At 40.8% G+C, this 27,897-nt stretch overlaps 1 protein-coding gene across 1 annotated transcript in view; it reads right to left on the reverse strand.

Moving 5' to 3' along the window:
• The window catches only part of il17rd (interleukin 17 receptor D), a 32,929-nt gene extending 8,379 nt beyond the window's left edge, over positions 1-24,550 (reverse strand). The window contains exons 1-6 of the mRNA XM_085407041.1: positions 24,365-24,550; positions 11,417-11,471; positions 6,372-6,494; positions 2,834-2,952; positions 1,626-1,746; positions 43-87 (exon numbers count right to left, since the gene is read on the reverse strand). Coding sequence (XP_085263167.1) covers positions 43-87; positions 1,626-1,746; positions 2,834-2,952; positions 6,372-6,494; positions 11,417-11,471; positions 24,365-24,484 — 583 coding nt within the window. The 5' untranslated portion in view covers positions 24,485-24,550. The remainder of the gene's footprint in view (positions 1-42; positions 88-1,625; positions 1,747-2,833; positions 2,953-6,371; positions 6,495-11,416; positions 11,472-24,364) is intronic.
• Positions 24,551-27,897: the final 3,347 nt, after the last annotated feature.

A 27,897-nucleotide genomic window follows, 5' to 3' on the forward strand; every position in this document is an offset into this window, starting at 1 on the left:
TACATGTGGCTCTGGTTATGACGACGACACTGAGGAACTTACATGGTTTGCAGACCAGGTTGTCTGATCCGAGGAGCATTTCACACGCTGTAAGGAAACAACAAAAAAACAAAACACACAGAGAGATGGTTACAAAGTTTGTTTTATTGTTCTCATTGTACAGCCTCAGTTTTGTCTCAGCTTATTAAAAAAAGGGGATGTTTTGGGAAAACTAGTCTGGCTTGGCACATAGTGAAACACACAACCTCACAGCAACTCCTAAGCTTTATGCATGTTCTGTCTTGTGATCCATTTAAACTCACTTCCAAGGTGGTGCATGCATCTCGGAGCAGTGCAGTAAATCTGTCAGTCTAGCAGCATTTTTGTTTTTATTCTGCTTCCAGTATTTAATGAACACGTTTCCATCTGACTCCACATGAAAGTAAACACTGTTTTCTTCAGGACGGTAATTTTTAGGTGTCTCAAGAGGTGAGGACACTGACGTCACGTCTCTTCATTGGCTCCCTGTTAAATCCAGGATCAAACTTAAAATTCTTCTCATATACAAGGCCTTGATAATCAGTCCCCATGTTATCTTAATGACCTGATAGTACCATATCACCCCATTAGAGCACTTTGGTCTCAGACTGCAGGCTTACTTGTGGTTCCTAGAGTATTTAAAAGTAGAATGGGAGGCAGTCTCTCCAGGCCCCTCTTCTGTGGAACCAGCTCCCAGTTTGGATTCAGGAGACAGACACCCCCTCTACTTTTAACACAAGCTTAAAAGATTCCTCTTTGATAAAGCTTACAGTTTTAGCTGAATCAGATGACCTTGAGTCCTCCCTTAAGTTATGCTGCAATAGGTCTAGACTGCTGGGGCTTCCCATGATCCACTGAGCGTTTCTTTTCACATCTGTTTTCACTCACTGCATGTTTACACCTGTCTGCATTTAATCATGAGTTATTATTAATCTCCTGGCCTTTTTTATCCTGTCTCCCTCCCCTCAGCCCCAACCAGTCACTGCAGTTCTGACGGAGGTTTCTTCCTGTTAAAAAGGAGTTTTTCCTTCCGACTGTTGCAAAGTGCTTGCTTATCTGATTGCTTATCTGCATTATTGTAGGGTCTTCACCTTTCAATATAAAACGCCTTAAGGCAACTGTTGTTGTGATTAAGTCTTTATACTTTAACTTTATAAATAAAACTGAATTGAACTGATTTAAATAGAAAAAGAAAACATAAAAACAAAGCATCTTGTATCTTGTTTTTGTTTATGTCGTCACATGTATTACATACCAGCTGTATATATAAACACTCACATGGTAGAGGCTTGTGCATCCTGAGGTAGCCACGCCCTAAATCATACTCTGTTTTATCGTGCCTTGGAAGCCTAAATGGGACAATTATATTATAACAAAGAAAACGTAAAACTATGCTCACCTCTAACCAGTCGTGGCAGATGGCTGCCCCTCCCTGAGTCTGGTTAAGTCTTTACCTTAAAGTGTAAAGTGCCTCGAGGTGGCTTTTTGGGATTTGGAACAGTAAGATGATGTAAGAGGCGCCTGAAAAGGCTTTTCTAAACAATCAGTGAATCAGCTGATCGGCTAAAAACTCAGTCCCATACATTTGTGAGACGTGTAGGACTCACAGTTAGTTTTGAGGAAAGACGGAGGGAAGAAGCTCTCGTTCATCTGAGATGGAAAGGGAACCACACGAACCATGTAGTCGGTGTCAAAGTTCAAACCGCTGAACGGCTGACTGCTCAGCTTCTGTACATGAAAACATTAACAAACACAAACGTTCAACGGTGAAATTAGAAGGAAATGATGAGCGACAGTCTTCAGAGGAAATGAAGTAAATCGAAATAATACAGTTTAGCAGCAATGGTAAATCTCCGAGTTAATAAAGCACAAACATGTTTGCTTCATCCATTCATCGGGAACAGTGCACATTAATTGAGGTCATTGTGCCAACATTTTTTATCTGTGGGCTGCAGGCATGAATTGATTAAAAGCAGTAAAAAAGATAAAAGCAGACTCTAATGAGCATGTATGTGGACTTATTAAATACAACATCTCAACAGAAGAGTGACTCAGTGAGCCAGCTTACACTGTGTGGTAATTATTTCAAGGCTTCAGGGCCACAGATGTTTCAAGGATTCAAGTGTTTATCTTTGTCCAGGCAGTCATGTGCGAGTTTATTGTCAGTGTCCTATAATGACGATATTTTGGAAGAATGAAGACTGCAGATTGTGTTCCTGATCTCTTACAGCACATTACCATCAGCTTAGGAGGAGATTATTACACAGCCAGCCTGCAGCGGAAAGGATTGACTGAAACCACCAAGGGAGCTGAAGTAATTTCATATCGATCGAGGGCCAAAAAGCAACAAAAAACAAAAGAATGAAGTAAAACAAATACACATAACTATATTCTGAGAGGTCTGCACAATGATTCAAACTGCTGATGTTAAGCCTAATATGCATTAACAACCCAAGAAACTGCAGATGCAGATCCAGAGGTATGCCTTATTGAGACCCAGGCTCTCTGTCCACTCCCAAGCAAACCCAGAATGGTGTCAATTACAAATCCCTATTTTGAAAATAGAAAGAATTAGGAGTGTTCGACTTGTTTATGCATGTCTGCTTCATTTTACAAAAAGTGTGCAGGGATTAACATGCTTATCCCTCAAAACAACATTTTCTTCAGGGCTCCTTGTCCCCCTGTTCCAGCACCCTCGATAGCCGCCTCTAACATGCTTACATTTGGAAGAAGCATCTTATCCTTTGAGCGATGTGCTACTGCGGGAAATGTGAAAAGCCAGCAGTTCAAAGTGTTTTTGTGGAAATGGCCCTACCGTGTTCTTGTAGGAGAAGTTGAGCTGTCGTGGGTCTTTGAGGATGAGGTGTTGACACTGTTTCCCTTCTGGATTCTTGTCCTCCAGGTAAACTCTGAAGCCTTTAATGTGTTCAATCCCTGCAGAGACGCAACAGCAAGTTCAGTCTCACCACGTCTGCATCCATCTTTTCTCTTCCTCACCAGTCTTTTCTCCTTGCCTTTTACCAACACATCCATATCCTTATTCACTCTCTACACTACACTCCTAACCAGATCTAGTTTCATTCCTACCTTCTTCTTACTCTTCTTTCTGCCTTTCCTTGTTCCCTCCTCTTCATCCATCTTTCCCCTTTTCTCTGCTGCACTCATTTCTATTGCACAGTTAAGTAAATGTTCTACTGTATTAGTAGCCCTTTGATTTGAGGTGGGATTTTTAGGTGGTCATGGTAGAGTTGCATGAACATACCTTGATATAAACACAGGAGAAATAGGTTTAACGTAATACCTTGCCAGTGCATGCTTGTCACAGCTAATCGACAAACTTACTGTCAGAAAAAGGCAAAAGACTGAAAAGGTGGGAATCTGATGTGTTGTGCCACTTTTGTGCATGAACTCCGGACATCATGGGGATAATACAGTTTGTGGACTTTCTTCTGTTATCCTTTCTGATACGTAACACACAGCAGGAGACTCCGAAGCATGAGTCATCTGCAGACGTATTCTCACTGCCAGAAACACATGTTGTTTTTGGTGCAAGTGTTGCCTGAATCGAGGCCACAGGTCAACCGTTGCTTACTGTGAACTCAGTGGACTATTACTTGTGGTATTCTCACTTTGTACTAAGGAGCTGGGAGATTAAAGACCACTAAACATCTTGCGATTTGCAGTGTCAACATTAACTCTAAACAGTACTATAAAATCTTGCATTTAGTTATGAAAAATTATATTTGATGTAGAGAAAGGAAAGTAGCACTAATAAGCAGTAGGGCAAAGACGATACCTTAATCAGTGATTATGAATGGGCACATAGCAGCTAATAGCCTAATTTTCTTCTTTACAGTCTTGCCAACTCTTTCAGGATGCTTCCTTCAGCTAATCTTTTTGTGCCCTTTCCTCAACTCTTTTTTTCAGACCATGAAAGGTCTAACTGGTTTTGATACCTGGTACTTTTCTACAGCTTATTTTACATTACAGATAGTAACCAGTCAGTGTAGCTGGGAATCATCCCAGCTAAACAGCAACCAGTCACGGCAGATAGCTACAATTAAAAACCAAATAGTGTGTAGAGCTAATTCACACAGTGATAACAAGGCCTCAAACCTACCCTTGTTTCCTTCTTTCCTGTGCCTCCTTATATCTCCGCCTATCCCCCAGTTCTCATTTTTCTCCCCCCTCCACTCTGTTCCTTCATTTGCATGCATCTCCTCTCGTCTCCACCCTCCTTATTTTCAGTCCTCTTCACTTCTCCTACAATCCTCCACTCCTTAAACCCCCGTCACTCCTCTTTGAAAGCACACCTGTCTTTTAATTATACCTATACATCGACCGGACATGTTTTTCATATTAGCTCTCCAGGAGAAAGACAGGGAACATGAGAGAGAGATGCAGCAGAACAGGTTTTTCTGTCCTGAGGCATATTTCTGAACACCTCTCTCGCTCCCTCTTTGTGAGTCGTGGATGTTTTGCATTTTAACAGCAGAAGCAGCCTGAGGTCACAATTGATCTGTTTTTCTTTCTCTCCTTCTCTTCAGTATAAATTTGGACAATCTTTATTCAAACTCAATAGCAATCAAACAAGAACCACGAGTATCTGTTTATCACAAATACAAATCTAAAAAGACCCCTTTTCACCTCTTTTATAAGATCGGACACATGTAAAGAGTTTATTGTTTGTGGTGGACGGTATTTTTTGTAAGTCGATCGAGTAGTCTGAATTGTGGCATGAATGGTTATGTTGCCTCACAGGAAAGAGTTTCTTGCGTCACCCGGGGCCTTTCTGTGAGGATTTCCTACAGGTACTCCGGTTTCCTCCCACCCCCCAAATACAAGTTAAAGTTAATCTGTGATTCTATATGGGCTCCGCATGTGAGCGAGCAAGGGAATAAAATCTATAGAAAAAAAGAGTGAAAGTACAAGTAAAAGTAGCTTGTAGTTGAGTTGCTTTAAGTGATCAGCAGTAGATGCTCTACTGCATCTCTCTCTCATGTTCCCTGACATTATTTTTGAAGATTAAATGCAGCTGCAAGAAGTTAAACGCTAAGACTAGGCTCAGTTTAATGTGATGATGCTAAATGTCTCCAACAACTAGTCTTATTTATCCCTGGTACGTAACATGTAGAAGCTTTGCCTTCTCTGGGAAAAACACAGTGGAAATATCTAACCAGCTATCCATTCATCTGTTATTTGCCACTTATCCTGTGTCGTTTGGGCAGTAGCTTAAGCAGAAATACCCAGACCCTCCTCCAGCTCTTCTGGATGTCCCCAAGCCAGAGAGCGATAATCTCTCCAGATTGTCCATGGCCTGCCCCCAGTGACAGAGCTGCTCACCCCAAGGGTCTCTAAGGCTGAGTCCAGCCACCGTGACCACAGCTGGGGGTGGGAATGTAGATCGACCAGTTGACAGCTTTGCTTTCATGCTTAGTTCTCTCTTCACCACAACAAACCTGTACAGCATCACTGCAGACACCACACCAATCACTCGTGACCAAGACCGCAAGACTCCTACTACTCCTACCCGGGGGAAGCAGCTTGTTCCCAAACCAGAGTGGGCAATCCACTCTTTGCTGGCTAGGAACCATGGCCTCAGACTTGTGACTCAGCACACGGTGGAGGTCATGGCTCAAGGAAGCTGACAGACTCACACAAGATCCTGAGACCTCCGAATCCGACAACCTCCACCCCTTTAAGAATTCTGTCCATGAAAGTTCTGAATGGGATCCGTGAACCAACTTCAACCTAGAATGAGTCCAACTTAATGCTGGCAATGCAAAACAAGCTCTCACTGCAGTTAACAACAATTAGTCACAGACCTTAATTCGGGTGACCAAAAAAAGAAAAAAGTCTTCCTGCCCAACTCCCTAATTTTACTCATCTGGTGCGCCACAGCCTTCAGCCTTGTTTCAGATAAATTCTGGGTTTGTCGGTAAAGTCTTGGCTGTCTTACAGCAGAAACCTTAAGCTGTGCAGATCTCAAAGAGGAAATCTGGCAACATGTGAGTATGACATGGAGAATTTCAGGGAGATTTCTGCCTCTCCCTCTCTGTGTGAGAAAACAACGGGCCGTTTTGTCACAGAGAGGGAGAGGCAGCAGAGGTTCACCTTACACTGTGCGCACACACATTCCTTCACGGTCAAATCGCGGCATTGTTGTGTGAGATGCGATCCTCTTTCCCTCTCTTTCCGGCCCCGATCAAAGGGACACACACGCACAGAGCTGGGTAATCTTACGATTTGAGCACTTTGAACTTTCTTGCTCTTCCCTCAACTTTCCCTGTTCTCTCTCTAAAACTGTCTCTCCGGATGATCGTGCAAACAGGCAGGCCGACAGGTAAACAGACCTAGTGGGCTCGCAGACCAGTGGACAACCACGGCGGCCTGATCGTCGCAGGCTAGATGACTGAAGGAGACGTTGGTGACCTCACGGATCATGTGCTTCCCCAGTGGGTAGTTTAATGAGCAGTCTGCAGAGAGAAACAGAGAGATATGAAGAGATTAACAACAGCACAGAGAGCCGCACTTTAATAAAAGATTTAATGGTTCTTGAAACAGAAATCTGAGCCTGATGGACAGAGTAAAGATTAAAGACTGCAGTTAACATCTTCACAGCCATTTAAGGACCATTCAGGCTCAATTCCAGATTCTTGCAGGAAGGTTATGGACTTTTGTCAACTCTGCCGATTCTTTTATTATAGTTTCCAGCTTGTTACCATCCATAAGTTAAAATCTAAAATTAAGTATCTTGAAATTTCTACTTAGCAGCTAAAACATCTGAGAAAACAACACAAAATTGAGAGAATAACTTGAAATTTGAGACATACATTAGTACAGTAATTAAAAATTACTGTACTAATGTATGTCTCAAAAATGGGAAAATAAACAAATAAAACCACAAAACTATACAAACTATAGGTACAATAGACCAAGATCATGCTAAAATGAAGGATATGTAATTCTGAATTTAAAATATAAGAAAGTTTATGGTCCAGAGCTCTGGTGGGAGATGCTCTGCGCTACCGACCTTTCCTTAATGGTCAGGCTTAAACTCAGACATTTATTTCTATTCTTAGGTCCATATGTCGGCTTTTCATTTCAACAGCTCCATAAACCTCCTGGTTAAAGTTTCTGCAGCCAATCAGGAGAAAGTTAGACTTAAAGGGCGGAGCTAAAACAGCTTGTTTGAACTAAGTTAAAGAAGGCTTAATTTGAACTGTGAGTTGTTTAAAGCTACTTTAATGAGAGTCCAGAATGACTGAACATAACAGCTCTACTTTTTTAAAAGTCATACGATTGACATCTTTTGTGTGTGTGTGTGTGTGTGTGTCATTATCTTTAGATAACCCTCTAAGGAGATACTTTGAGTTAAATTAAGAAATGCATTATTAGCAGATTCCACAGCTGTCCGATCTGTCATCCATATTTTATTAACCGCACCTTCATTAATTCAGTCGCTCTGGGTTGTTTGTCATTCACCTCCTCTCGTCTCCAACATTTCTCTTGTTTTATCTTGAGAGACACGAAGTTGGAGGGGCGGAGGAGGAGGAGCAGCCAGCCATGAACCGAGAGGGATCGGAGGAAAAAAGATGGACTTAGGATGTAGAAAGAAAAGAGGCGTGAACTCAGACACGACTGACTGCTCCCCTTTCCTCCTGCTAACCATCGATTGACAGAAGTGAGGAAGAGGAGGAAGAAGCTGGGAGAGAAGAGCTTATAAAAGATGGAGACGGATGAGAGAACGTTAGACACGAGTCACTGCTCCTCTTGCTCTCGCCTCTTCATCCTCCTCAAAGCAGGGTCATGTTCAGGGCTAAAGGAGAAGGTCACAGCTGGTTGCTCCTCTTCCTCCATCTTCCGTAGGATGTATGGAGGAGAGGAAGGCTGCAGTTCTTTTTACTCTTCTTCCTCCTTCCCTAATCTTTGGTTTCAGCATTTATAAAACAAAGCAGTGTAAAGACAGAAGAACGAAAAGAGGGCTAAAGTTCACTGCAAACGTTTTCTTTAGCTGTCCCCTTTTTTCTTCCTGTTCGCTTTCCAATTTAAGAAGCATAGGAGGAGGCGCTCACACAAAGCACAGAAAGAAGAGGAGGCTGAAGGAGACCATCACAGTTGCTCCATTTATTTGTGCATCCTCATCTTCTTTCAATGCTTCATCCTTCAAAGTAGAATTATGACAACTTGAACCTACTGTTTTTAAAGTATCAGCTTCAGCTGACGTTCTTCTGAAGCAGATTTCAGTCTGAGTAAAAAAATTAGAATTATTCAATGACAGTGAGGCACTGTCAGATTTCTAAAATGCATAATCTTTAGTTTTGGTTAAATCCTCTGGAGCATGTCACGCGGTTTGAGGCACTCCGACTGGATGCTCAAATCCTGGACATACTGTCAGCAAACGAAGACCAAAGCCAACAATTAGTTACCATTCAGTTAATTTTCTGAACACTTTTGTCAGCTAGGGAGGGCTGGAACCTATCCCAGCTGGAGCAAAATCCGTGGACATAGCTATGTTGAGATCATCCATGGAGAATAAAACTCAAATGTTTTGACTAGCTTTGCTTTTTAAAACTAGGCTCCAGTTTCGGCCCCCTGAAACTGGTGTATTAAGTAAGTGCTGAAACCAGCAACAAAGACCTTAAATCTTTCCTCTCATCAGGAAAGTGTTTCCTAAGGTTATCGAAGGAGCTGAAGGATGGACTTCGATGCAGTCACACTTCTTTCTTATCATGACCAGAGGAGACATGGATTTGTACAGGTATAAGGCACCTGTTCACTTCTATATGAAGCTCGCTATCTTCATATGTCAGCCTCGGTTACACAAGGAAGTGTGATGTCAGGTTTGAAATCATCTGAAAGAGGAGGTCTAATATTGTGGCAAAAATGTTTTCACGATTAATGACGGCTGGGACGTGAGCAGTTTATGGGTGCGTCTGTAAGTTAGAGCTACAGAAAATATCCCAAACACGACACTGGACAGGTATCTGACAGAGCTTACAAATGTACGGTTTTAATTTGACAAAATATCCAGGAGTTTTTAAAAATCCCGGACATCACAGTTTTTAAATGTGCATTTGTTTGAATGTGTGGATTAAAAAAAACATTTTGATCACTGGTGAGAATTTCCCACAGCAGGATGGTGTGTTTGCAGCAAAGATGATAAACCCATCACCAAATACATAAATAAATAAATAAATAAATAAATAAATAAACTATCCTCAACGTATTGCTGATCCTACAATCCTTTCTAGGGAACCTACTGGAGGTCAAAGGTCACCCTGCTTTATAATTCCCATGACATCACTTCCAGCAAAGAGAGGGTGTGAGAGAGGAAGCCTCTGGCTCTCCTTGATCCTCAAACTACTGAGGTGTGACACACACACACACACACACACACACACACACACACACTCTGATTGTCATGCTAAAACACTTGAGCGCTTCACTTTAGCTCCAAGCGTGTTTTCATTTCATCTGATCTTCAGAATTCACATGATCTTCTGACCTCTGACCCACACGTCATTGCTTACATAATATGTGTTAAAGCTAGATTAAATGAAAATCAGAGAAATGGAAGAAACTCACAAGACGACCCTCAGACAAAAGAATCACATTCTGTTAATAATGCAGTTTGACATTTTGGGTAATACAGGGTGATTTGGTTTAATCTGCAGATAAATGTCAGCAAATACAAACCTACATAATGTTAGCGTAGCATAAGTGCTGGAGACACAAGGAAAGAGCTGACCTGACTGTGTCCAAACACAGGGGAGGAAATCTTTAAGAAATCAGACTCACTCTAATTTTTAAAAAACTGAACCTGTGAATCAACTCAGAATCACTGAACACAGGAACTGCAGTTACGGCACAAACAGTTAATAAATTAAAGCTGCTGCTGCACTTTTCCCTCGTGCACAGTTTTAAACTAACTTTGAAACTATACAAAACATCTTGGATCTTACAGAAGGAGGAAGGAGGACTTTTTACATTTATTAGATGAAACACGGAATAATCTCCACCAAGGTTGAAGTTGTTGTCCACTCCATCCATGTATCAAGTCCCTAGATCCAAATACAGGTTTTCTTATTTAAATTTAATCTGTATTTATGACAATATTTTTCTCTATCGCACAAATATAACAATTTTTTTTTTCAAACTCCTCAATCAACACGAGCAAACTCCATAAAATAGTTAAACCGCATGTAGTTGTTAGCTGCAGGGGTTGCAATAACACTGCAGACAACACACACACACTTTCTGAGGGATCTGAAAGCGTTTCCTCACTCATGGTCACAGACAAAGAAGGGAGGGAGGGATCGGCCACGGTTCAGGAACTTGACTTTTACAGAGAAAAGAACAAAAGAAGAAGAGGAGGCGCAGGGTGGTGGTGGAAAAGGTGGAGGAGGAGGAGGACAGAGGAGATGATGTGGGCGAGGGTAAGGAGGGCTTGCAGATTTTCATATCAAATATGACAGAAAATAAACTATTTTATGATCAAATTGATCTTTGTGAAAGATTTTAGGTTTACCCTCAGAGGAACGAGTCACACCTGTGGAGGATTTTAAGTGTCAAATACAAAACGATCTCCATAAAATGCCTGCATGAAAGCTCTCTTCTAGTCTGTAACACTTCAAATTTGATATTATAATGTGATTTTATTTGGATTAACTAATAAATACCTTGAAATTCAAGTTAGGTAGAGCAAACATAATCAGAACTAGATTAGATTATTTTTTGTTATATATTCTAGAGGCTGATGTTAAACATGGCCAGAGTCCAGTAATGAGGTCTGCAAATTTAACTGGTCTTAACACTTTGAACTGTTTTTTGCCATCTCAGTCTCACACAGCTCAGCTCATTAAGTTCAAAGCTCATGTTTACAAGGGGAAGCCAATCAGAAAGAAGCTGACTTTGAGGGGTGAAGAGATGAAGCAGCTTCTTTTATACATGGACTTGCTACGACCCAATGTAAGATAAACAAGGATTATAATTGAACAGCAACACATGGAGTCTACCTCAACCCCCCCCCCCCCCCTTTCAGACAACATCTGATGACCTTTCTTGTACCCATAGTGACAAGTTTTGACACCTAAGTATGTATCAATAAAAGTGGTTTCATGACCATTAGAATAGTTTACAGATCATCTTCTTGCAAACTTCTGATGAACACACAATTATTTTGTTCTGTAAGCAGGCCTGAAATATGACGGACACCAGCAGAGCTTCGATGCTTCCTTACTCCTAGTATGCTTTTAATGGGTAAAGATTTAAGAGAGTACACCTGATGCAGACAATGCAATGTGCAAACCAGAGGAAATGTACCATGTGTGCTACAATTTTTGCTACATTTAGTCAGCCACTTTGTGCAGATTTACGATGTTTAAGAGAAACTCACTGTCGGCTCTGAAGGTAACGGCCAGCCTGCGGCCTCCATCTGCACCTGAAGGTACCTGAGGGAGAAAACAGAGATATATGAGACATATGAAAGTAACCACTCCTGATGACAGGCGTGAAAAAGCTTAAACTTTTAGCAGAAGATTATGCAAACCAGTCACCTAGCATGGCTGTTTCACTTCTTTTTAACAAAATGACAATAACGGTGAACAGACATTAAGTCTACTTGCTTTCTAGCCATGCAGATGTAAAAGCCATGACTTGGTCTTAAGATGGCGTCAGCAGTGGAAATCTTAGCAATAATTACATTTTTGTAAGATAAAAGCTGGCGCCTGAGAAAGGTCACCAAATCTCCATTTAATAGACAGGACTGGGCTATCCTTGCAACCTCACCCATGAGGTCTATTTAATACAAAGAACAGCAGATACAGTAACACATGATGAGCAGCAAGATAAGACGAGACATCAGCTCCCTTGTGAGCTACAATTACCCAGAAGCCCATTCTCCATGTTCCCACACAAAGATGAGGACTTTCTTTACGCATGTTTCAGCCTCGACTGTTTCAGCAGTTTTACGGCTTTGACCCTTTTTTATGTTCTCACACACACACACACACACACACACACACACACACACACACACACACCCCCCCCCTCAGGTTTATTACAGAGGTGTCAGACTGGTCTCACACACCTGAAACCAATCAAAGAGACACCCAGCTGAGTGTGTGCGAGTGTTACTGACGGTGTGCTGTTTATTAGCAGCCACTGTACCTCACAAATACAACCCATCCATACAAAAAGACACACACACTTTTAATGACATACTTGTGAAGTCCCTCATTGTCCAGATCGCAAAACACCTAAAGGCAACACAACAATGATAAAAATAAATAAATAAAATAGTCCGCACAGACACACACAACGTTTCATCTAATCATGTTTGCATTAATCATACGCTGTGCTTTAAGTTGGCCTCTGCTGTATGAACTTTGACCTTTAGAAGTTTATATGCTGCGGTGTGTGCACGTGTCCCGCTGGCAGCATGAACTAAAAGGCTAATTAAAAATCAAGGGGGACGTTTTTTCCACCAACAGCACAGGGGGAGGAAAAAAAAAAAAGGGACTTCCTGGTTTCTTGCACTGACCCACAAAAACCTGGTTTTGCATGGAACTACATTTTTGCTAAAAACGTACGAGATAAAGCATAATAACAAGTAAATAATTTTACATCACAGGTCAAGTACTCATTGCGAACACACATTTAAATTCCTCAAATTCACTCTGGTATGAATCAGTTAGACGTTACAAGTTTGTCAAGTTTTAACAGCAGTGTCACCACAGCCTCTGTGACTGACAGGTTGAGTTTTCCGTGTCACACCGTAGCAGTAAGCACTGTTTACGGTGTTTGTTTACAATGCACGGTGCACGGTGTTTGTTGCTGAATTCACTTGTCAACAGTTATTATTTTGCTGTGCTGCAGTGGACAAACTGACAAGCATCAGTGGTTTTATTATGATTAAATAAAATAACTCATGAGAATCACACGTTGTCTAAGAAAAGGGAAAAATAGTTTTTTTAATCAAATAAACAAACTTAATATTCTAAAATGCAAAAAAATTAATGTGCCGTGACGCCGCTGCTGGCACTTCTTAAAGTCACCAATGTTGACTTAACTTGACTATTCAAGATATCAGACTTCAGTCATTCAAATTTTTTTAAATTTTTTTCTAAGTAATAGTCTATTTAATAGTGATGTCTTAATACATAAATTATAATTAAGACAGTACTTTTGATCCGCTCCTACTCTGTTATGGGTTTTGCATTACAACATTTCCTGTATCTCTTCAAACACTCCAGCATCTTACAGGACAGAAACACTTGACTTGGCTCTGATCTTCACTGTCTGACAGTCCATTATGAATTTATTTGTTTCCAATCCAAAGCAAATGTTATTTTGGTAAGCAAATTTAAGGTTGATCATTTAACATGGTATAAACATTGTGTCTTCAATAATTAACAAATAAGTAAAAGCCATCCAATTGGGGGTCAGGCCCAGACTGACTATATTGGCCATCGTGCAAGGGCAGAAAATCTGCAGTGGCACTAAGAGAAAAGTGAGGCCCATGCGACAAGCTTAGCTACAGGAAGAGCAACGAAGGGCCAAAGCAGGCATCCAACCTACACCTCGACTGCGTACCATTCAAAGCTGAACAGCTAGCAGACCTCTGTTGATCTGAAGGTAAAAAGCATCGACTGGTTCACCTACAGAAAAAAAATGTTGTGACATTTACTGAGATCCTGTCAACTAAAGGCTCCTTTTTTTTAGTCTTTTTGGGTCAAGGTGAACAAAACAGCAAGAGACAAAGGCACACCGGAAAGGAAAGGGGTGCACCTAATTTATAAAACAAGAATTGGAAATTCACTGGTATTTGTGTAGCACTTTTCTAGTCTTACTGAAGACTCAACTTACTTGAGACTACAAGGTAGATTTAACCATACATTAATTAAGTGCTTTACCCACCCAGCCCTGATTCTAAGGGGCTAAATCTCAGCGTTTAGTAAAAGGTGTCTTGTTCATTTCACACTCCAACTAATGGCAACTCTAAGCTATCCTAAAGTTACCCAGCTGTGTAAAAACACCTGGAGTTTTTACTAACTTGCATATTTAGATAATTCAGAATTAACGAACTATTTCTACCCCTCTTCACCACCAGTTAAACCGCCCACCGCTGTGAGTCAAACTTTAATACTTTACAGCAGACACACACACAAAAAGCTTTTTTTTCCTGTTGCCAGGTGTTTCTCACTAGTAATAATCATTATGCTTCTCCCCTGCAAATATCCACACACACAAAAATACGCACATCCCCTGAGGCCCGAGCAGACATGAATCCACATCAGTAAACAACTGAAAATACAAGTAGTTCATTATCACTCACAATAAATGACCGGATGAGCAGCTGTTTGACATCCTGTCCGCAGACACATAAACAAACCAGTCCAAAAAAAAAAAAAAAATTCACTTTTTCAGACAAGAAGAACAAAACTCTTTAAACAACATAAAAACTTTTGAAGAAACACTGAATTTCCCTTGGGAATCCCCAAACATCACTCACACACACACACACACAAAATCAGTTCCTGTGGTAATCAGACAGCTAATTGCAGGCTCAGTTAGTTGAAACAGTAATTAATCAGCGCACACAAGGGAGGAAAGGATCTAAGGACTCAGGAGAGGAATGGGGGAGTAAAGGATGATGGGAGAAGTAATGACCGAGCCTGCAGGGAAGGAAAAAGGGAAGGAAGGAAGGAGGAAAGAAGAGAAGGAGGGATCTGATTAAACAGGAACTTCTTCAATTACAGCTTTTAAGGTTCACTTAGCAGACTTCTCCTCTGCTTCGTTTTGTTTGGGCCAGCCAGACCAGTTCCAGATGTGGGGACAAACTCCCAGCTGACCTCTAATCAACATACTCCTCCTGGGCTGAAGCATAAACAAAAGTTCCGTTCAGGGGAGGAAGATTAGAGGAAGATTAGAGCTGCACGATGAGCTGAAGTGCCTGCAGAGCAGAGCGTCTGTCAGGCACCATCCCTTATGATGCTGCTCACTTGTTTCTCAGATATTTTCAGATTTAAATCACAGATTTCAAAACGCAGTTCCATTTAAGCTCATGTGCAGCTACTTGGGTTTAGACAACATTTTTTCCACTTCTTCCAGAATTCATAAATGTCCATCAAGCTGCAGTTCAGGCAGCTCAGGTCCTAATGTTCAGACTTCTCTCCAGTTTTGTCCATATGCTTTACTAGGGTGTAACATGCTCAACAAAAGGGGGGTTAAAACCTGGTTAGCAATCAGTCTTCATAGAGTCATTTATGTTATCTTATCTTTATCTGCTTGCTAACTCTGCCGTCATTGGGTATTTCCGTATTAAAATGGTCCTTGAATTCCCAAAAGCAAACAAACACTGGGCAAAAGCAATCACCACAGAGTTAAAAACAGTCCAAACTCTTTCAGTGTTGCTGTTCTTCCAGGTGCTACAATAAAGTTTAACATCCTTCCATCAATGAAAAAAGAAGACGTAAAGCTTTCAGCTGAATTGCAGGCAGGAAGTCTCCATAAAAAGCTGACTTACCATGTACTAAGTGAAGTATTTCTAAAAATCATACAGCACAACTGTAACTTTGAACTTCACATGTAATGATGGGCTAACTAATGGTTAGGCTAATATACACATTAGATATGCTACACATGGACAGTGCTAATAAAAAGCTGAGGAGGCCGAGAGTTTTTCCAGGCTCGTGGTAATTAAAAATAAATAAATACAAATAAAACATGAGACTAAGCTCTTCAGCACATTGTTAAAGCTGTATTTATCTTCAACACTTGGTTTCACTTCACTGAAAATAAAATAAAATAAAGTTCTTTGTCTATTATAACTTCTAAGTCAATGCTAAGGGAGCAGCAAAACCACAAACATAAACAGCAGTAGCTTACAGGAAATGTGAAAAGCCTCTACATGTCTTTGACACTGCCCTCAGGTAACTACAACATGCAAATGTGGATCTCCAAAGCTCTGAGCAGCACCCGGAGGCTACCAGCCCACTGCCAGGCCTGGATGTTAATATGCCACAGTAATCACAGCTGCTTGTGTGATGGTCCAGTAGGCTGTACCTTAAACCAGCCATCCTACATTCATGCCCAACTGAAAGAACCTGAGGGATGAAGATGGAGCTGGTTCCCCTGTTTTATTTCTTTCAAAACTGCTAGGCACAATCAATCAACATTCAGAGAGCTCCAGCTGTTATTTCAGTTCATTCAGTCTAATCAATAAATATTTGTTTAGATTGATCCCAAGGAATGATTGGGACTGCTATGATAAAAATGAAGTGTGCTTACATGTGATCGGGGACATCTGATTGCTTTTCTTTAAGTGAAAAGTTGAGTTCGATTACTCCTATCATGTTAATCATGTCAATATTATTAAGCTATAATTGATATATTTTTACTCATCTCCCCTCCTGAGTCCGTCTCTGAGTATTTGCTTCTAGAGAACTTGTTTTCTGCACGCAGATGAGATAAGACACAATACGACCACTTTTTAGCAATTCTGCGAACTTCCAGAGACTACCCCACCAAAGAAAATGCTCCTTTATGGCAACTACTTCAAAAAAGCCACCTGAACCTTTTTATCTTCATTGAAACTTCACTGAGGATTTCATTGCACACAAAGAACAGCGAGACCGTGTGAAGCTGATGAGGTCCTTGTTCATGCAAAAGCCTCGAGGCTAAAAACTCAGCCCTCTTAATGTCTTCCTGCCTTTTACAGACAAACACACACCTCCAAACACTTCCATATGGCACAACAAGGCCGCTGATAACAAAGCGCCTGAGTCGGAGTTGGATTCAGTGTGTGCTGGTCTTGTAGGATCTTGTTCACTGTGTGTCAAATACCGTTTTGGAGCAGATGCAGACTGTCAGTTCTGACGAATCGCTGCATCATCATCGTGATCATCATCACAGGGGAAAAAGGCTGTTTTTGAGGCGGACGGAGACCTTTAATCAACACTGATAATGTACTTTCCTTCTATCCTTCCCTGTAAACTGGTATTTTACACAAGAGAAAATTATGCACTTTATAATTATTATGATCACTTGGTGAACTTTGTTTTTTAAAATCATGTCAGGACACATGAACTGTGTGGCAAAAGATTAAATCTTTCTGATGTAATGGAGTCATGTTTTATTTTATTCTTCTATCAGAAGAAAAGTTAAAGGATTTATTTTTAGGGCTTTGGGAGTTTCAGCATGGACTGAGAAATAGTTTAACTTCATCCTCATAAATCACGGGAGAGTGATACTGATGAAAGAACCAGATACTGTTGAGACACGGAACAGATATTCAACATGCAATGCATAAAACACACCAATCCAACACACTATGAGTGTTTTTTAATAACTCAAACTGATTCTTGCATAGTACAGTTACATTTCAATCCCCACTAAAGCATATTTAATACAAGGCAGCCAGTAAAAACACGGTTAAAACTGTTATGTTGAGATCTGTTCATAGATTCTGTTCAGTCAGCGTGAGTAGGATGGATGAAAGTGTTCCACCTTAAAAGTGCAGCTAGATTGTTGCCTCCACATGGCACTGAATTGAATCATTTCACGCATTTAGTGTATAAGTTAACCAGTAAAGATGAAAAGGCAGCAAAATATTCTGCTACTTATTAAATATACAAGATAGTAAAAGCCTAAGACTGAGGAAAGATGGCTATAGCTCAGGGGTAGAGTTGCTCATCTACTAATCAGAAGGTTGGTGGTTTGATCCCCAACTTCTCTTGTCTGTATGTCAAACTATCTTTGGACAAGACAGTTAACCCAAGTTGCTCCCCAATGCTTACCCAATAGAGCACTTAATTACAAATGCAGTCAGTCGTTCACGTGTCCTAAAGATGGGGTTGTTGCCACATTAATTTACACCTTTTAGCTGATTTTCTCATTCTATTATAGTTTTTCTTTTAGTAAAATTTACTAACAGCAGACCTGCTCCTTTTTCAAGTTAACAGGCTCGCAGTTTGATAGGAAACCCTGTGGGATCATAGATTAAGTGAGGAAGTGTGCATCCATCCGGAGAAAGAACATAGAGGAGAGGGTGCATCGAAAGTGAGGAGCATGTACTTGTTGATAAAGATGGTCAGACATGCTAGATGAAAATTGGAGACACAAAGTATTTCGCAAACAGGCTGACTTTGGTGAATCATCTTTAGAATTCAAATTCAAATTTTATTTGTCACGTACACAGTCATACACAGTACGATATGTAGTGAAATGCTTGGACAACTGCTCGTGACCTAAAGAAAACAAAAAAGGAAAAGGCTATGAATAAGATAGGAAATAAATATGAAAAATTTAAAAGGGTAAATTTAACTAGGAAGGAATAAAATATAAATTAAGGTTAAAAATGAAATAACTGTACAATGTAACTAGAAATGACCTAAACCGTGCATCATCAACGACTCTGGAACTGCCAATCAGTGAGTGCAGTCCAGTCAAAATGTTTTATTAATGGCTAAACATGGAGAGCAGGAACGCACGCATCTGTTGTCACATGACAAACTGCTGAACAGGAACATGAAATCATGTATGATCTCGGTTCAGCACCAAATCCAGAAAGAAAAAGCTGGAAACAAAAGTGAGGTCCAACAATACAAACTCTGTGTGAGTGTGAGCTCGGGAGCAGCCAACCAGAGATTTCCCACCGCAAGAACAAAACCTGCGGCTTCCTCCTCCTGCATGACTGCTCCTCAATGTCCCCCAACCCCTCCCACCCCTCTTCATCAGGACTCCTCCTCCTAACCCAGGAGGAGCTGCTTCACTCCCGCTGTGACGGTTTGTCCTTTAAGAGACTCTGAGCAGGCCAAATCCTGACTTCCTTTGAAAATACACGACCTAGACAACACTATACATGTGTAGTGAGTGACGGTCCAAATCTATAGAACGAGGTCATGTGACGCTCATTTGTTACCTGAGAAAACTCCATTTTAATTTCATTTAGGATTTTAACATCCAACATCTTCCTTTCACTACAAAGTTCTTCTTTGTTTGAAGGACATAAAAATACACAAATTCTCCACCACCACCACCGTCAGGGGGCCATCTCTTTGCAACAAAACTGACTCTGAAGGAAGAGCTGTGGCCCACTTTTACACATGAGCTCCTGACAATGTCACAGGAATCAGGTCGGGACATTGTCTGATGTTTCCCTTTCACACGTGTAGCCACACAGCAGGAGAAAGTGCACGCCCAACACGTTCTCACTTCTCAAAGTACACTACTTCCCAAGTAGAGACTCCATTAGCTTGCAGTGATTTGACCAATTACCTGCTCCATTCTCACAGGATTAGTCAAACCACGACAGACTTTAGACGATGGAAGTCGGAAGATCCACCGAAGATCATTTATATTTCTGTTAAGGTGTCTAAAAAAATTAAGATTTGCAGTACATGTGTTGAAATGGTTATTTAAAAAAAAACAAAAAAAAACATCTTCACCCAGAAGAATAGCAGATACTTAGAATCCTAAATGGACTAGTTGTTATATAGCACTTTTCTTCTGTACTGGAGCACTCACCATCCACACATGCACTTTTTTCTTTACCTAAGTGCTTTCACATTCTGAAAAACGCAACATAGATCAACTGGAGGTACCAGGGAGACTTTGGCATGCAGACCGGAGCTTAACATCATTCACTCATGAAGACATGAAGAGATGGAATCACACTGAGGCAGCGTGAATCCACAGAAGAACTGTGGCAAGTTTTCCAAAGGTTTAAGAACAAAATATTAACTCAATAAATCAAAACTGTTCGTTGCATAAGTTTTTAAAGCATCCTCGCTTTCCTTTTATTACCTCGTACTTCTGCTCAGGGCTGTTTAGGACATTTCCAGCGCATACGTAAGTAAAGTTCAAGTTGTAAAACTCAGTTTTTCCTCAGAAAGCCTCAGAGGACAGCGATGAAAAATATTTCCCTGAGCTGTTTTATGATAGAGGTGGAGCTCCAGCACTCACGCTTCACCTTCTGCCTGTTTCAGCCGCCAGAAATCAGAAAACACACGTTTCCCATCCGACGCCTACCCAGCCATGATGTCCTCTGAGGCTCCCTGATGCCAAAACCACACCGACGCCCTAGATATGTGACATGGTTTCACAGGGGAAACCTTATTTGAAAAATGATGGCAGGGTAGAGAGACGGGAGGATGAAGAATCCAGAGAGGGATACAGAGAGGAGGAAGCCGAATGAGTTACTTCCTCCGCTGAGACAGATGTGATGGCTTCAGCAGATGTGTTTCACTACAAAAAGAGATTTTACGTTGACTTAAATCATCTATCATTCTAGCTTTCTCTGCAGTAACCGGGTTTCTGGATGATGTAGGGAAAAAAGGAGGTTTCCTCCATGAGTTTCAGGATTAATATCAAACCTCCTTTTAACACATTTGCAATTTAAAAAAACAAACCCTACTATAACCCTACTATCCATGTAGACAAACACAATTGTTTTCACACATAAAAGCTTGTTTAATTGTTTTGATGAATACTACACCATCTTTGTAAAAACTGCAATAGTCTTGCAAGGCTCCAGAGGGAGCTGAAGAAATCTGAGCAAGCAATTTAAAGACCGTTAAAATAAATGTAGAGGCTTGGAGCTTACAGGCTACATTAGCTAATTAAATTAAATAAACTTCATAGCATCATTAGAGGCACTGCAGCCAACATCTGGATTACAAAGGTTTCACTGAGTTTGACCAACATGTAGCTCTTCAAAGCAGGAATGTTGAGTAGGTTTATCAAAAAAATCTGATATTAATCGATACTAATAAACAGATGAGATACTTATTTGCAGGAGTATTAATGCACAACATCACACACAATTGCTACAGATAGGCAGGCACACAGCCCCTCCCCTCACTAGCAGCTGAAGCAGTTGATCTTGACGCCACAGAACAAATGTCATGAGCAATTTCGGGAGGTCCGTAAAGTATTAAAGACACATCGTAAATGCAACCGTTAGTCTGACAGCCACATTAGCCATCTGTTAAGTTAGCAGCTAGCAGCTAATAATAAAATGATAAGGAGCCTTAAAGTCGTGCCCATCTGTAATGTTTAATGTCTGTAAAGTCTACCAGCAAAAAAGGACAGCAGCATCCTGCTTAAAAAAAACAAAACAAAAAACCCCCCAACTATTTAAGCAGCAACTGATACCACTGAAAATGGTATTGAGTATTTTCCGGGATATCTGTACCGAGTGATTAATAATCACCTCTGTCAATCCGTGATATTTATTATTGAGCGATTTTTATATATATTGTTCATATTTCCTAAATTTCTTAAATCTCTAACATATTGTATTGTTAAATAGTCTGTTTCTGTTACTGGTATTTATAATGGTGCAACTGTAACCCACATAATTTCCTTAGGGATTAATAAAGTATGCTGACTCTTATTCTGAGTCTGATAACCCTAACAAAAACAAAAACAAAAAAAAAAGAACGAGTACCATCTGCAAATGTTTCAGGACCAGAGACTGGGTATAAAAGATTTAGGTAGCTATAGTGACATCACCCATTGGCTTAAGACTGTGTTTTGACGCCTCAAAGTTTGGGTTTTTCTGGTGCTTTTCTGCTTTCAGAAGTTACCAGATTTGATCAAAAAGCTTCAGTCCTAATGCATCAGCTAGCACTAGCAAATTGGGTTAGCTAGCTGAAATACTAAGATTTTACTCACAAAAACTGAATCTCAGACTTATTGCATGCTCTGTACCATTAAGTAAGCCAGAATATTAGTCTGATGAAAATACTCTACAAGGCACCAACAGCTTGAACACAGAGTAGATATACAGCTCAGTGACACTAGGTGAGGTCTGGCATTCACAGCCTGTACCTGGACACACGACAGTCAAAGCAGCCACGTCCCTAACAAAGGAATGATTCCCAGTCTCTTCTTCATATAGCTTAATAACTTAGCACAACACAAAGGTATCAATATTCTACTGGAAGTGGAAAATGTTGGACAAGCGCATCCTTACATCATCCATGTCACTGGACTGTGGGAAGAAGATGGAGTGTTTGAAACCAAGAGGTTATTAAAATGACACTTAATATCTATCCTGAATCAGGAGCCTTTTCCTGCATGATGCTGACACGTAAAACTAGCACGCACACACACACACACATACACACACACACACACACACACACACACACACACACACACACACACACACACACACACACACACACACAGCTCTAATAACCTCACACCTGTAGAATAGCAGGCCCTCACACCCCCATCCAGCAGCCTTTGAAGTGTGTGTGAAAGGAGAGGAAGCAGAAGAAGAGAGGGGGAGGTGGCAGACTGTGTGTGTGTGTGTCTGTGTGTCTGGGGAGGGGGGGGTGAGTGGGGGGGGGGGTATATTGCAGGAAGGAATGTTTCAGCAGAGTAAACAGTGTGAAGCTTCCTGTAGAAAACACTTCAAAGCCAAAGAGGAAACCAGGATAACACACACACACACACAAGGAGAGTGAGCATATCAAAGGCATGTAGGACTCATCTATCAACATAGGAAAATTAAAACCTGCAGAGTGGACACACATGCAACCAGAGAAACTTTTATTTCACTTAAAAAAAAAACATGGAAACAAAAAACAGTTTCTTAACACTTCATAATAGAGTTATTATTTTATGGAAGATAAACTGACAAGTATATTCTAACTTCAATTTCTCCATTGTGAGAGGTTGCTTATCTTTTTTGTCATATATGACAGTAACCAGAGTATATGATCAGTGTAAATAATAGTCAACACTAAAAAACCTGAAGACGTCACATTTGGCACTCTTGGCAACTTTAATGAGCCAAATTTAAAATAAATGACTGAATAATTGAGATGGGTTTACAGATTAACTGGCAATGATTGAAACTCATCAGTTAATCTTAGCTTAGTCTGTGCTCCCTGACCTGTTGGTGTGATTCAGAGAAAGAAAATAAAAATCTATATTTGAAAGAAATAACTATTGACAACTCTCCCCTGCCTTTATCAATTTTTCTATATTTAGTTGTTTAATTATTTAATTGTGCAGCCTAAGCACATGATACAATTTTACTTGGCCAAAAACAACAAGCGTTCAATGTTGAATTATCAACTGCAGGAGCTTAAGTCTAATGGCCAAAAAAAATCTACCTTTTTCAGTAATAAAGAAAACCCAACACAAACATGAGGTCCTTGGGACCTTTGAAATAAACTAACATTTATGATGTTTAAATTCATTACAGAGAGGAGGAGAAAACAAGGCTGAGGATAGAAACTATAGAAATTCCCACAAATGAAAAATCTCTGAGACTTGTTCTTTTCACATTGCAGTGAAATTCATGCACACTGGCCTTTACGGAATCTAGAGACTTATTCTGAACTGGCACAGACCAAACACTGGTTCATTCATGGCCAAAAGCAAGGCTGCCGTGAAGTACAAAAGCAGGACAGGCGTTTGGAGGCGGTGGGTCAGCTCACATATTCCTGTTTTCCACATCAATTGCTTTTAAAAGATTACACAAAAGGCAGGAAATCAGCTTTACGACCTACGATAATTTACAGGGCCTGCAAATATCGCCTCGACTTTGGCTGTTGGGGTTAGAGTTTTAACCAAGTGATGTGCACTTTGTAGCATTACATAAATGCCGAACAGGACAAGGGAACACCAAACACTGATGACTAATAATTAAGGATATTAAGACTTGCCACAAAGCGACAAAACTTATATCGACAATATGTTTAAAGCGTTTTGGTTAAAAGCAGAAAAATATGCGTTCAACTCGGCAAACACAACACATAAATATCATCAATAAGTTTTTTTTGTTTATAAACTTTTAAACACCCCCCTTGCTATCTCTTTGAATTACGCTTCCAACCAGACTGGAGATTAGGTAAAGGATAATAGTGTCAAGCAACTAAAATCATTTTTATTTTATTATATGCCGAATTAAACATGATATCAGACTCATTCAGACATTTGTCTGAAGTTGCTTATGAGGGGCTGCAAATTTCCAATAAAAGGAGAAAAAGATAAATTAATTCTTGTTCCAACGGAGTTTGGCTCGCAGCCTTACGCAAAAGACCTGCAGCTAGAACCCCGCAGACAGACAGGTAAAGGTAACGCACCCTGAGATTAAAAACACAGCAAATTAAATAAAAAGCGAGCATAACTCTAACTTCACACGTGAATGTGTTAAACTGGCGGCTTATTCATCAAGAACCTGACTGCATATACTACAGAAGTGACATAAAAACACGACCGTCTCCGAAAACGGAACTTTTTGGACACTTGAGACGTCGCAGCGACAGCTTTAACGAAAAGTCGCTGAACACCAGGGATAATGTTTAATTCTGTGCTTTACCTTAAACCCGCATCGATCCTGATTCGCTCTTCTGGTGCCCGATGTCGTAGATCCACATGGGAAATATAAAAGCAGGTATAAACCGCAGAGAGAGATGAAGAAACTCCGAGGGGCCGCCATTCCTCCCTCAAGTCTGAACAACTCTGAGAGCGAGGAGGAGAGGACGGAGGAGGTGAGCGCGCGTGCATGCGTGTACTGCGCACGCATATCTTTGTGGGGGGACCTACAGGGACAGTTTGGCCAGTACTCACCTTCTTGAAGTGATATTCAAAGGGATTCCCCCCCTGTGTTTTTAGGTTCCACCCTTGGATTAGGAAGAAAAGGCTGGGAAATGTTGTTGCAGTACTGATCTGTGTTTGTGTGATTAGTACTTTGGGGATTGAGGACATCTTAGCCAGTGCTCATTTTGAGACATACATTCACAGGCTGGCAAGACTGCAAACTTGGTTTTAGGATTCAGATTTAAGTAAAAGACTGGAAAATAAACAGGTATTCATAACTTACAACTAGTCTTATGTGGTTGTGAGCTTTGTACTTTTGGGGGTTAAGCTCTTTGGCCAGTTTTCACTTTCAGGCCAATTTTTAGATGGTTGTTGAGGGGTTCAGATTACAATCAGATTTAGATCGGGTAAAAGGTTGGGAAATCCATTAATAATTAAAAAGACAAATTTGCATTGTGTGAATTATAATTTGTGGGGTGAGGACATCTTGGCTGGTGCTCAAGATGTCCTACCATGTGAATTGTATTTCTGCGTCAGATCTAGGTCATAGCTTACACCAGTTTAACTCTGCGTCATAACCTTCTATGTAACCTGGCATGCATGCCCTGAGGAATGTAACTACATGTTGGAGCGATGCATGACTTGAATAGGGTGGAAGGTTGTGGTATTTGCTTACTTTTTCTTGGTTCTTTCAGAAATTCACATGTGTGTCTGGAGTGGCTATCAATCAAAAAACAAAGTAAACGCAATCAAAAAATGACAACCCATCCATGAGATGGGATTGGGATGAGATGATACCAGCCATATCACAGATGAGTTTTCAGACCACACCTATACTCAAAGTTCAGTTTGATCTCACCTGCATCGTTTTTGACTGTATGACCACAGAAAAACACCTGCCAAAGCACTCAAAGCAACCTTTGTGGTAGTTCTTGCTTCAGTTGGTGTCTGCATGAAGTCATTTTGGCATCCTGACACTCACACACACAGACACAAAGACTCAAACAATGCCCTCTGCAGGTAAGAACATTATCTGTTTACACACTGGATAAAGATATGATTTATTGGAGGAGACTCTCATATAAATCCCACCTGCACACTACATATACTTCCTTTAACAGCTGTTTGCTTCATTTAACAGCTGGTTGAACCACACCCATCTTCAAAATGAGCCTTTATTTGCACACCTGTTAAGCTTCGTGACTGAATCTTGCATAGTTGTGGCATATAAACCCCTGTCAAAAACCTCAGAGCCACCAGTGTGGTTGTTCCTGCTTTAGTAAGGGGTCTCCAGAACCACACTTGCCATGATGCACACATAATGAAAGCAATACCAACTATGCCACTGCAGGCTTACTTTCCCCACTTCCCCCTTCATCAGATTTTACATCCTCAATTCTTTTCCCTTTTCTTTTCTGCTTGTGCCTTAGTCCCTCCCACCAAATATGCAGTTCTCATTTACCTCATTTGTCCATCTTTGTGTTCTGTGTCCACCATGTTTCTGCCTGCAACCCAGACATCAATCTTATTACAACATACTGAAGGATATCTCGAATTCTGAAATGCATGTCGAAGACAGACTCAGGTATATCTGAGGATGCACAGCTGTATCCTTTGTGGAAGTGTAATTGACATTCTGACATTGTCTTTGGACATGCAGACATTGCTGACAAAGACATGGTTAACTGGTACTTCTAAATTGCCGATAGATGTGAATGGTTGTCTGGCTGAGATTATAAAATACAGCTGTAGTTGAGCTCTAACAGAACAATGCTCTGTGTTAGCCCTGCGTCAGACTGGTGACCTTGTCTCTCATCGTGTGGTAGTTGGGATAGGTTCCAGTGGCCCTGATAAAGATAAGTGTAAGAAGATGTATTAAAGCAAAGATGTGTCATTAAATGCCTACTGTCTCAGCTCCTCTCTGCGTGTGTCTTGCCTCCTCTGCCTCAATCTCTGGTGAATGTGTGGAATGGAGGTAAAAAGAGGATTCAAGGATGTACAAACAGAAATAATACAGGGGGAAGGCGAGATCTTTGGGTTGGAGCGAATTAAAAGCAGTGTGAATTAAATATGAAGAGTGGCACTAATCATATTTAACTGACACTGCTTTCTGTCCATTTTATTCGTTCAGCGATGTGTGATTATTATGACAGTGTGACAACTTAAATATGTACACATCTTTCTTCAAAACTGTGTGTGCCACACCTCTTTCATACAGTCTGGGTAAATAAAATAAGTGAACCTTAAAGATTCTGTAAAGTATAAGATAAGATAAGATAAGATAACTCTTTATTGTCATTGCACAGTCATACATAGTACAGTAGTACAATTAAACTGGAAAACTGTCCTTCGTCGGCACTACATGTAACACAACACGACACGATACGACACATCACAACACATCACAACACAACACAACACAACACAACACAAACAACACAACACAGTATAATAACTTAGTAATAAAAAAGAAGAATAAGTGTATTTGTATTGCACACTGTTATTATTGCACATTAATTATTATTGCACCTTGTTATAAATATAAATATTATTATTATTACTATTTTTACCATTGTTAACCCCCCCCCCCAGGTAGCCAGTCAGGTCAGCTATTTGCATTGATCAGGGCTATTGCCCTGTTGTAAAAGCTGTCCTTGAGTCTATTTGTTCGGGACCTCAGCAGCCTGAACCTCCTGCCAGATGGCAGCAGCTTAAACACCCCGTGTCCTGGGTGTGTGCAGTCCCGTAGGATGCTGCGTGCCCTCTTGAGACAGCGAGTGATGTACAGGTCCTTCAGGGAGGGAAGAGGATGTCCAATGATTTTTTGGGCCATATTGATGACCCTCTGGTGTGCCTTTCTGTGTGCTGTGGTGCAGCTGGAGAACCAAACACCGATGCAATATGTCAGCACACTTTCAATGGAGCAGCGGTAGAAGACGTCAGCAGCTCCTTCTTCAGGTCCATTTTTCTGAGGATTCTCAGAAAGTGGACACGCGGTTGGGCCTTCTTCAAAACCGCAGAGGTGTTAGAGCTCCATTGGAGGTCTGTGTCTATGTGCACACCCAGAAACTTGAAACTGGAGACCCTTTCCACACACTCCCCGTTGATGCTGACAGGCTGCAGCTCAGACTTCCTCCTTCTGAAATCAACTACCAGTTCTTTTGTTTTGGTGGTATTGAGGTCCAGGTTGTTATCTACACACCAATCTGACAGCCTCTGAACTTCAGCTCTGTACGCCGTCTCATCTCCCCCAGAGATGAGCCCCACCACGGTGGTATCATCTGCAAACGTGATGACTGTCTGGGTGGGAAC

Source organism: Rhamphochromis longiceps, linkage group LG5 (genome assembly GCF_057381845.1).
Source record: "Rhamphochromis longiceps isolate RC_006_pf linkage group LG5, R_longiceps_female_GT1.1, whole genome shotgun sequence".
In the NCBI taxonomy this organism is placed as follows: domain Eukaryota; kingdom Metazoa; phylum Chordata; class Actinopteri; order Cichliformes; family Cichlidae; genus Rhamphochromis; species Rhamphochromis longiceps.